The sequence below is a fragment of the Raphanus sativus genome, chromosome 1 (genome assembly GCF_000801105.2).
Source record: "Raphanus sativus cultivar WK10039 chromosome 1, ASM80110v3, whole genome shotgun sequence".
Classification (NCBI taxonomy): Eukaryota; Viridiplantae; Streptophyta; class Magnoliopsida; order Brassicales; family Brassicaceae; genus Raphanus; species Raphanus sativus.
Window position 1 is genome coordinate 3,814,120 of NC_079511.1, and position 11,336 is coordinate 3,825,455.

General features: G+C 38.9%; 2 protein-coding genes, 2 long non-coding RNA genes and 1 pseudogene across 7 annotated transcripts; 4 read left to right on the forward strand and 1 right to left on the reverse strand.

The window, feature by feature from the left end:
- Positions 1-250: 250 nt before the first annotated feature.
- LOC108813477 (nardilysin-like) lies at positions 251-6,320 on the reverse strand. Its single transcript, XM_018586050.2, has 20 exons — positions 6,092-6,320; positions 5,508-5,917; positions 5,344-5,419; positions 5,211-5,257; positions 4,836-4,948; positions 4,449-4,522; positions 4,222-4,317; positions 4,022-4,141; positions 3,659-3,892; positions 3,394-3,542; positions 3,091-3,247; positions 2,806-2,955; positions 2,345-2,724; positions 2,113-2,262; positions 1,806-1,988; positions 1,468-1,671; positions 1,254-1,357; positions 1,010-1,163; positions 805-926; positions 251-689 (listed from the first exon to the last, which is right to left on the reverse strand). Exons 1-20 carry the CDS (start codon positions 6,168-6,170, stop codon positions 446-448), a joined length of 3,246 nt encoding a protein of 1,081 aa, XP_018441552.2. The 5' UTR covers positions 6,171-6,320; the 3' UTR covers positions 251-445.
- Positions 6,125-6,607, forward strand: LOC130509585 (uncharacterized). The gene is made up of 3 exons (XR_008943614.1): positions 6,125-6,266; positions 6,378-6,413; positions 6,511-6,607. It is a non-coding gene; the product is annotated as an uncharacterized LOC130509585 (long non-coding RNA).
- Positions 6,608-6,703: 96 nt separating this feature from the next.
- On the forward strand, positions 6,704-9,040 carry LOC108813487 (uncharacterized). 4 transcript variants are annotated; one of them, XR_008943612.1, is made up of 10 exons: positions 6,704-6,836; positions 6,938-7,000; positions 7,088-7,203; positions 7,448-7,572; positions 7,686-7,768; positions 7,881-7,964; positions 8,071-8,160; positions 8,248-8,366; positions 8,477-8,698; positions 8,825-9,040. It is a non-coding gene; the product is annotated as an uncharacterized LOC108813487 (long non-coding RNA). The 4 variants fall into 4 exon arrangements; XR_008943609.1 differs by having other exon boundaries at positions 7,451-7,572; positions 8,834-9,039; XR_001943571.2 differs by having other exon boundaries at positions 6,938-7,003; positions 8,834-9,037.
- A 256-nt stretch (positions 9,041-9,296) lies between these two features.
- LOC130495529 (hsp70-Hsp90 organizing protein 2-like) lies at positions 9,297-10,565 on the forward strand. The gene is made up of 3 exons (XM_056986934.1): positions 9,297-9,590; positions 9,704-9,868; positions 9,960-10,565. Exons 1-3 carry the CDS (start codon positions 9,297-9,299, stop codon positions 10,383-10,385), a joined length of 885 nt encoding a protein of 294 aa, XP_056842914.1. The 3' UTR covers positions 10,386-10,565.
- The window catches only part of LOC130509577 (hsp70-Hsp90 organizing protein 2-like), a 36,111-nt pseudogene continuing 35,209 nt past the window's right edge, over positions 10,435-11,336 (forward strand).

The following is an 11,336-nucleotide window of genomic DNA, read 5'->3' on the forward strand; positions in this document are numbered from 1 at the left end:
CAAGCAATTTACCGCGGGATAGAAATAAAAACTCACTACTCGGTACTTATTATAAAATTATTATATATTCGACAATTTTACTTATATATAGCATAATAAATTATTTTATGAATATTTAACACTTTTGTTTGTATATATATACATAATTAATAATATTAATAGTTAAAAAACAATTCAAAACTTTAAATAAAAAATATTAATCAATCATTTGAGAGGTTTCTACTAAATCTGATTTATTAAAAAAGGTCACTAGCTGGCACATGCTTATTTATAGATCTCTACCTCAACCAACCGACAAATAAATATCCTCAAATAATCATAACAAAAGCGACATTTTGGATTTTTTTTCCCAAAGTATAACAAAAAAAATCAGTGAAGTAAAAGAACAAAGAAATATTAAAGAAGAATTGAAAAGTAGAGTATACTAGTACTTGTTGCTGACTAACTAACAGAGGCTTGGGTAAAATTTAGAAGTTGACTTAAAAGCCACAGCGTCTGCTATGACCTGCACCGACTTGGTATCTGTCTGAGTTTCTTTCATATTGGCGTTGCATCCCCACACCCTAACCGCAAGCCTACGGCATTTTGGGGATGATTCTCTGAAATAGGTTTTGTACCACTTGATCACATCTCTCTTCTCTATGCTTCTCAATTCTTCTGCTTCTTTGTGTGAGAAATCAAACATGTACCTGTGTGTGAGAGAGAGTGAGGGTTAACTCCATTTTTGTCAGGGACATTGAAGTAACTCATTGAACTTTAATATGAAACTGCGGATCTCATACTTTAAACCCTTGAGATCCTTACCTTTTGTCAACAATCTGACTCCATAACTCATTTGTCTCAGATAAGAGAGAAGGATCCTTTTCCAGCAATCTAGCAATCATACCGCTTCTGTAATCTTCAAATGATTCTTCATCCAGTTGTTCCTGCAATTAACATTTGTGGAATGAGATGGGAAAAGGCTTCAATGTAGCTTAATATCTTCTTTTTCTTATTATTATAGACTTACCAGCAGCGCTTCGATGTCTTTTATGAAATTATCGACTCTCCCCAGCAAATGAGTTGGACCGTACTTGGAAGATTGAACACAGAAACAGAAACCGTGGACACGATAAGTTAAGCGAGGGCCACACTCGACAACATAACCAAGCTGCTCCTTTGTCCTGTAACCAAAATCGCATTATAAATATGTGGCTATACTACAAATACTGTTTGATCTATAAAACAAACTAGAGAAACATGTGATGACTAACCTCAACTGATTGAAGAATGGCTCTCCTATGATTTCATTAAAGAGATCCAGTATAGCTTTCATTCTTGTTGACTGAGCTTCTTCAGGCTCTATTTGATAGTAAAGCTGCAAAACAGGGTTCATGTTCAAATTCATAGCCATGACTAAATAAATCCTACTACTATAGCTTCTACTTGGCTCACTCGCATCACAAGAACAGACATTTGTCTTTTTACCTCGACTACTGAGTTTGTTTCGGATTTGTTCTTCACAGTGACATCTCTTACAAGTTTAGCATTCAGAGGGAAGCACGTTATCTGCTCTCCATGTCTACATTTGACTGGGAGCGGTTCAACTGTCAAACTGTTTTTGAATATGTTTGATATGTTTACTGTTTCCTCTTCAGACAAATTACCATGACACAGAGCCTCAATAAATATCTGCAAACATAACAAAAGTTTTACCTATCAGTTGCACGATTTAAACGAAACCAGAGAACAATCGCAAAGGCAAGCAGTCCAGTATTTTAAATAAAAGATAACTCATGTTATCTGTGGTTGATGCATAATGTTACCTGAGAGCGGACTTCAGGAATAAAGCTTTTCAGATCGGTGAGAGACAAATCATTTAGTACAGACAACTTTTCGTCGCTGTCATAGATTCGTTTACACAAGAGTTGCAGTCTCAAGCATGTGGAATGGTTCAAAGGCTTCATATTAGCATTTCTGAACCCTCTCTCCATGTTTTCTTTGATAACCTGCAAGGTTTAGATAGATAAGGTAGTAGTAACCGATGAGTAAAAGAATTTGACACAAAAAATAAAGTTCAACAATGAATGAGAATAAAGAGTACGACAATGAAACATTCAAAATTTCACATACCTTAAATCGGTCCAGGCTTGGCATGAAGGATTTGGCTATGGATAAAATTTTTGATAAGAGAGCTGGAATTTTTTCATTAAAGCCATACACTTTAAGCTCTAGTTTATCCCCATACATAGATAAAGAAGTTTCAAGTTTTGCTATACTGGCCTGCAAAAGAAAAAATCAGATATTCGTGTCAATATAGAAACAAAACATCTAAAAAGATCGTCCTAAAAGGTAGTTTACTTGCCTGGTATATGATCTCATTTAGCTCATCTTTCAAAAGGTTGATAAATAGTTCCGTCAAAAGGCAGTTCTTCACACTGTCATATGCCCCCTTCAAATTTATGCGGAAGTACGTATTGGCGCGGGGAACCTTAAATGTTTCGTCAAGCTTGTACCAGAACTTCATTAACGGTTCATCAATCAAACATTTAGGGGGACACTGGCTTTTGGGATCCGCATCCGAATTAATGGCCCGGATGGAAAAATCACAAGGGATGAACTGGTTTTTTGAAGGAAGATGCAAAGAAGTATCTACTTCTAAAGGATTGCTCCATGTTTCCATCAAAGTCAATGGAACATCTTCTTCTACGTAACGAGAACCGAACCAAGGCTCAGTTTGGAACTCTGAAACAAGGAAGATTCAAAAGAATGATGAACATTAATATGCAATCCAAAAATTACATTCTCAAAAAGTCTCCAAAGTACCTTCTGACTTGACTGACTTCGAAACAACATCAATCCTCATGTTTTTTGGTGTGAAGAAACCCATGAGATCTTCTATCATTTTTGGATCCCATGTCTGATATACATAATCACCATAAATAACGTGCTCTACTGGATAAGCAAGCATATTCCCTGTACAATAACACTTTCAAATGGTTATTGTACCACAGTGCATAATGAATCCTGAAAATATTTAGGCTTTACATGCCAACATAGCCACTAATAACGCCTTAGAAGAAATAGACGAGTGACAATACAAGTACAAACCTGAGAGCTCAGCAGCATAATCATCTGCAGCCTGCTCCTCAGCATATCTAAAGTCCATGTTCCCAATATCTTGGAGTTCCTTGAATATCCATTCTTGTGGTGACGCATCACGCAATAATTTTAGATATTGGTAGATGTAGCCAATGATGTCATAAATCTGTAAACAGAAGTTGCCATAGGATCCAGTGAAAACGAACATAACAAAAGTATAAAAAAAGGAGAAGAACGACAGTATATATACAGTTGAAAACGAACACCTGCGTTATGCTAAGTTAAAATATGTTAATTTATATATTAATTTACCTTCTCTAAACCAGAGTCAGTGAGATGTATGGTCATTCCAAAAACATAGGCCAGAGACGAGCGGTTTATTCCATCATCCCCAACACCAGCAGACAGAGAGGTTATCCAGCCCTTATCTTTAAGCAATGAATGAAGACTTCCTCTACCCTCTAGAAAGATAATGGTACAAACAACGTTTTTCAATATGCAGTTTACAGGAGTGCATGCACAAGGACGCTTTAAGAAAACTATATATAAACCAATAAAAATGGATGTGATGTCTCACCGTGTCCTAATAGATGTGATAGATAGTCATCCGGCTTCTTCACATAGGCATGGCGAAGAGGAGGGAGAGTCCATGTCAAATCAAGAGTATGGACATCTCTGACCGCTTCTAGGCGATATAATTTACCGCCTTCCCAAATAGGACCTTCTGCCTCCAGAGTTGGCCTGATTTTGGATCCGTTTTTGACATCGCCAAATAGTTCTACAGCCCAACTTTCAAGCAAATCGAGAGGTTCTGCAAGATTTAGTAGGTAACCCAGAGAATTACAATAAACTCAGACAGCAGAAAAGGCCAATAATATGAATGCAAAAACGTTTTCCAAGAATTAAAGCGAAACACATCATAAACCTAAGAGAAGTTTACCTCCTCCGATGACAACGAGTTTCATCAATCCACCGTGGTAATATTCTTTGTATAATTTCACGATGCATTCCCGTAGATCAACCCCATTTTCCATTGCACCACTTAAGCTCTTCTTGTTACCTACACGAAAAAAAATTAACTTTAACTTGTTTCACGAACAACTGAAGTGTGGCAACAAAGGTACATCGAGATGTCCTTACCCCATGCGAATCTATTTAAAGGATGACCCTTTGTAGACGTATGGCACTGAAGTTGTTGCAGACGACATGCATCATTTTGTAGGGCCTGGTTAAATTCTACAAATTGGGATCTTGTTAGCAAGACACATTTAACTATATAAGAGGTTAGTTTATCTGAAGATCGATTGAAGATGAATCTTTCGAAAATTTCTAACAAAAGGGAGTTAGGGCATGATTAACAGGCATACCTGAATCAACAGCAAGGACTTCTCGTTCCATAGCTTCAGTCTTCATTAGCGGTGCAACAAAAAACTGAGAGAACCTAATAATGAGGGAACAAACTAAGGTCAAATAAGTGATCCAACTTTGGAATCCAAAGAACAAAACGAAAACTTTCTGCAACAAATGATTTAGGCAGGTGACACACTAGGGTAGGCAATTTACATTTAAGGATCAAGAAGGATGCATAGAAGTATGCATCTTCCTTTACTGTATCATCATAAAACTGAACAATGACGACAAACTCTAGGCATGCATACCAACACATATATCGCCCCGCATTGGCAAATTTACAGCAGTTGACATTTAAAAAGATAAGTGAAGTGTCACAGTGTCAGCACAACCAAATTTAGTACCTTTTCAAGGCACCTTGAAGGAATTCTCTCTTGACTTCAAAGTGATAGCACGTATGCTCCATTTCGGTGTATGCGTTAGAGGATCCTCCATGCTTAGACAAGTAACTATCATACTAGAAGCAAAAAACAAAGACGAATTCAAAGATACATCATTCTAACAAAATAAGGTCTGTTCGAAAAGATGCAATCAGCATCCATTATCCAAGCTCTAAATAAACATCTAAGTTCTATCTAACCATGCTAAATGGGTTAGTTTCTTAGTTCATAGACAAAAAAAAGTTGAAGTTACCAGAATACTCCACTTCATTCATATCATACGAATCTATAAATAGTGTAAAACCATTGCAAATACAAAAATATAATGCGATTGCTTACTTCATTCTCATCGGGAAACTCAGTGCTACCCATAAAAAGCATGTGTTCTGAACAAAACATTAACATGAGAGTGAATCCACACCAAAAAAAAACAAAGGAAGTGAATTCAAAACTCACAGAAAGATGAAAATACCAAGAAAGTGAGCAAGGCCTTGCGCCTCGGGAGGATCCAAGAAGCTGCCCATTGCAACACACATAGCTGCAGCTGCCTAAAGCAAAAAAAACATATGAGATTAAAATTAAATTTTGAGAAAGAGGTGATATATATATATATATATATCTCAAAATTGTGAAAACCTTTTTGGTCTGATGATCCCCTTTGCCTTTCACTTCATCATCATCCTCATCCTCATCTCCTTCCATATCTTCATCGTCATCATCTTCATAGCTACCGTCACTATCTTCTTCTTCTTCTCCGTCCTCGTCCATTTGATCTCCGTCGGTGTTCTGTCCATCTGCCGCAGAGGCGTCGAGATAAATATCTGGATCGTGGATAAGGAGAGCAGACAAGCCGTTCTCCAATTCAATCACTCTGTACAACCTCCGATCGTTGGGGGACTTCACCACCATGTTGTCCAAGCTCGAAACGGCTTTCGTCACAGACATTGTTCTCGTGAAGAAAGTGTTGTGCTGCTGCTGCTGCTGCAAGAGTATCTCCTTCTTCTTAGGTCTTTTGAATCCGATTCCGCAGCAGCTATTGCCTTTTTCTGAAATTTTTATTTATTTTGTTAATTAAAAAAACAAACTCATTAGAATAACTGAAAACGCAAATATCATCAAAACTGTAACATCGTGCCGTTATCTCCATAGGCGATACGACATGTTCGCCGTTTCATGCTAGAGTACCTCCGGGAAAGAAAGAGAATTGAATAATTACGAACCTGATTGACCTTTACTGTATAATCCCTGAAATGAGTCGACGAGCGATAGAGTGCGGAGATCTCTGAAAACCCCTAGCATTGTGTGGTTGAGTTTGCAACGAATGTCTCAGCAACCATTGGGCATGTGGCTCACGGAAAGTCTACTGTTGTCAAAGCTATATCTGGTGGTGTGCAGGTAATTTTGACTATTATGCCTCTGCTATTTTGTGTTACCAGAGCAGCAACTGTATTGGACTCACATGTAGCATTTCTTTTTTTTTTTATAATCTCTTGTTCTTTTGTGCAGACTGTTCTTTTATTACCAGCAGTCAACATCGATAAGGTATGAAAGAAAGAGCATGAGAGAAAATAACAAAACGAAACGACCTCTTCTTGTCTGTCTGCTAACAATATATATATATATATATGTTCCTTCACAGGCTTTTGAGTCACCACACACTCACAGTAACTGCTTTACATATCTGAGTCATTTTCCAAAGCTGCTTAGTGACATCCAAAGAGTAGTATATCCTACCCACAGGTGAATCAAATCTGTCTCTTTTTTTGCTTGCTTAAAGGCTATTCTTCTGGTTTGATACTATGGACGTGATGATTAAATCTTGTATCGTAGGTGTGGAAAGGTGAAGGCTCAAGGAAGTGGAAACTTGGACAAAACGATGGAATCTTTGTTCAGTTTTAGTGTCCGTCTATTCGAAATGTTTGGTTCATTCCTAGCTCGAAAGAAAAAGGGGCAGGCCTTATGCAGGTTCTCTCTCCCTTATTCTTCTCTTTGTTTTGCAATGAGCTTTTGTAACTTACCCCTTAGGTTAAATAGTTATAAACTGATTGTGGGGGTTTTGGTTTCAGGGAGCCTCAAGCTCTAGATATCGGTGCACATGAGATTCTCCATTCAATTCAGGCATTCACAAGGTGGTATGTTGTGCTCTTATCTATTGTAGGCTTAAAATTGATATTTCTGAACCTTGTATCTTTTCTGATAACCTTTCATTTGAATAGATACTTCCTAGCGTTCCGTGGTACATGGAACATCTCCTTCATCAGACCTCTCTGTTGGTTCCTTAACGGTCATTGATCTCATCAGAACAGTGCAGCTTAACCTTTCTAAACTGCGGGTATAGCTTTACATTCATATATTGGCAACGAAAAATGTGTTTCAGTTTTTTTTTTTACTTAATTATATGGCCGTTTGGGTAGGTTCAAGCCTTATAAGAGTGTAATCAAGTTGATAGCCATGTATCAAAGTGGAACCTGCAACTTATTTGGACATGTATCAGAAAATGAGCACTTAAGATATAAATTATGGTGCTGTACCTTTCTTATGTATTGTGACAAATTTTGTTTCTTGGGCGTTTACAGCAGGATGTGTACTCTGCAGCTTACATGTCTTGCAACCTTGGCTAACATGGTAGCTCATACCCATCATCTTAGTGCATATGCCTCTGCGAGGCTTGTCAGCCTTTTCTATACATGCTTTCTCGAAAGTATGCGATTAATTCCTCAGTCCTTTATGACAATGCATATTTTTTTGTTTGTCTTGTATGGAATGATGCTCATTATGATTCCTAATTAACCGATCATTAATTATTTAATACAGGTATAACAAGTTACAGGTGATAAAAGCTGCATAGTATCAAAATAAGCTTGTCAAGAGCGGATGATAGCGTTTCAGAAGATTTGGTAAGTCATATTTAGTTCAAGCACACAATATAATTGCAGTGAATCATTGTTATTCTTTGAATCTTTGATTTGTGGTTTATATTTGTAAAATTGTATTTTTGCCAACTTGCAGGCAGCAGAGCTGCAAATCTTTTACTGATTTCTTGAGGCTTGTCCTTGATATATTAAATGCAATTTTGACGTGCGCGTTGCCGAGGTATCATATTGTCATGTTTACTTAGCAGCATGAATCACACATATATATATATTCCTTTCCCGTTTATTCATGTTCTGAATTAGTCTGTATTTCTGGTTTTCTGCAGATTGTCTATGCAATCATGCATCGGCAAGAAGTGTTCCGACCTTTCAAGAATCATCCGCGATTTCATGAGCTAGCCGAAAATATTTACACTGTAGGCTCCATCACAGTTCCAGAGTATCTGATTGATCCATCCGTTTTTCACTTGCTTAACTAAATTATCATTTAATCTATTATGTAGCTCTTAGACTTACTTCAATAGCCTCAAAGATCGGATCGAGAATGGTCAGTGCAGAAAGTTCTCCAGTTCATCATTCACAATTGTCGGTCTTGGCGAGGCGAAGGAATGAATGAATGAAGGTAAACAAAACACTAGTATAGTATCTCTATCTATCACTGATATAGTTTTCCTTTCACTGTGATTCTTAAAACGCATGGCTTTCTTTCATTTTTCACAATTATCACTGCAGATGTTTTACTCAACTTCACTTTTCATATGAAAAGTGATCCACCCGTAAGAGTTCTTTAGTCCATACGTCTGGCAACTAGCTTTTTCCCGATGGTAACACGCTTTCAATCTTTCATCACCATGTATAAAAGAAGTGCACATATCTCATTCCTCTTTCACCGGAGTGGATTCCAGTTTTAATCCGGACGCCATCAACTTATTCCCAGTGTCACACCAAGTTGAAGTAAGTACCATCCAACATCATTGTCAGACAGAAACAAACATTCGATTTATGAAACTAGAATCACAACTAAGTTTCGGTGCATTTTGCTAGGACTTGTAACATAGGATCGTTCATCGTTGCTTACAGTATTTGCAGGAACAGACGGAAAGGGAGAAGAAGGGAAAGAGAAGAAAGTACCAAGACTTGATCGAGCAGAGTATATTTCGATATAGGAGAATTTGGGAGGGGGCGTATAACGTATGTATATATATTCATACGGTTAGGGTTCACATAAGTTAATTTAATGTTCTTATCATACTGTTTACACTTAAAACGGGACCCAAAACCAATCTGCTAAGTCTTTATCTCCTCTCTTAATCCTCCCTTTAGCTTCACTATAAGCAAGCTCATACCAAACCGTGCTACTCGAAGTGTTCCCAAACCGGTTCAATGTCATCCTCGAAGTTTATGCTTTTCTCCTTGTTAATTTGGAAAAAAAATCAGCGACGAAGATGATGATGATGATGATGCTTCCCAGGAAAAAAGTGACGAAGAAGATGAAGAGGATCTCGAGGACGAAGAACATGAGGACATCGTGCATGCACGCTATCAAAAGAAGATGACAGCATCAGAAACTAAGGGAGACAGATTTTTCTCTTCTAATCTTCACATGGATGCCGCCGTTAAGAGCTACACCACCGCACTCAATCAAGCTCCAGACGACCATCACTTACACGTCCTCTACTCCAAGCGTTCAGCTGCTCACTTGAAGGACAAGAAATATGAAGAAGCTCTCGCAGACGCAAAGTTGGCCCTCCACCTGAAACCGGAATGGGCAGAGGCTCATAGCCGCGTCGCTGCTGCTCATTACGCTTTGGGGAACATTTTTTTCAAAAAAGCTAAGGCTTGCTACGTTTCAGCGGATTCGTACGCGGACAACTACCAATTTTCAGATGCTCTAGACCAACTCTCCAAGTATAGGTGGAGTCCGTTTGAAGAAGCTTTCAAAAAGGGGATGTGTTGAAGGTACTGAGTGAAAGTAATCGGACGAGTGGGTTCATGGAAGACCATGATTTCAACAACTTGATGAAAGAACTCTGTGAACATCCGAGACGTATCCATCTCTACATGGAAGAGGCGAATGTTATAGATGCTTTGTACGTTTTGCTGAACGATACACTGCCTTCTAGAGTACCTCTGTTTAGGAATGTGCAGTCCCTCATTGCTGTGTGCACCAGGAAATCCAACTTTGATGAATCAGACAGGTACTATCAGTTGATGAAACGTTCTGGTTACTACATTTACCAAATCAATACCAGGAAGCTCTCTCAGATGCCAGCTTGTTACCCAAATGAAGCCATCTCGGTCAGAGGGTCATGTCCTTATGGGTGATGCTCTTAAGGGCTTGGGGTTACATGAGTTCGAATTAGCTGTGGTTGCATACAAGAAAGGGCTCTCCACCCATTCAGCCAGTAAGAGTATGAGATCCGGGTTAGCACACTCCCTGGCTCATCTGTCAAGTCCTTTTGGAGATGCCTTGGGGCCGAACATGTGGGGGAAACTGAGCAGGAATCCTCGGACCAGTGCGTTTATGAAACAGGAAGGCTTCGTTCAACTGATGGACAAGTTCTCGGAATCACCTTTCACTTTCCATCTTAAGCTTGATGACGTAAGAGTGATTGAAGCTATTCTTTTTTTCGTTGAGTGATCAAACCGTAGTACACCACGAGATGGGGATGGACGTCGAAGCTGTTTAAAATGAGGAAACAAACCTAGCACAAGCTGTTGAAGCTCAAGCAATAAAAGCTGTAAAAGACGCATCTCTCTCTTCCGGTGACTTCTCTGACGCCGTTAGTCACTACACCGCTGCAATTGATATCGATCCAAACAATCACGCCCTCTTCTCCAAGCGTTCCTCTGCTCACACCTCGCTTCAGAACTACGACGCAGCTGTCTCAGATGCCAAGAGGAGCATCCAACTTAAACCAACCTCGGCAAAAGGCTATCGCCTTCTTGGTACTGCCCATTACCAATGCGGTCTGAAATATTTTAAAGAGGCGTTGGAATCCTACAAGAAAGCTCTTGCAATCAATCCAACCAAGAGGAGATTTACCTGCGGTTTACAACAACTTGAGAAATATGCATGGAATCCTTTTGAAGAGGCTCTCCGGAAAGGATGATATGTTTGAGATGCTGACTGCTAATCCTTTGACGAGTGTGCTGATGAAAGACAAGGATTTCGTCGCTATGATGGAAGAGCTCAAACAAAGAGCTACGTACATACATCTCCACGCAATTAACCCTAAGCTAGTGCAAGCTCTCTGTGTATTGGTCAATGGTAATGAGAAGCTTGGGACTCAGAAGAGGCAGAGGCACTGAGTTGAAGGAATGGAAGAACAAGGTGAAGTTTATTAGTGTTAATGGTCAGAGCTGTTTGGTTGATATGGTGAGATGTTTAATCCTTGTATTTGATTTGCAGGAGAAGAGGTCAAGAGATCCAGGGGTGAAGCAAGACAAAGAAGTGGCTAAGAGTGACGTGAAGAAGAGTGTGTTTTGTTTCTGCTTTTATTATATGGGATCATGCTGTTTTTTCTTTATCGAATTATCAAACTCTATTATCTTCTACGCCTCTCTCTTTCTCTTTGTGTGTGTGTGATAC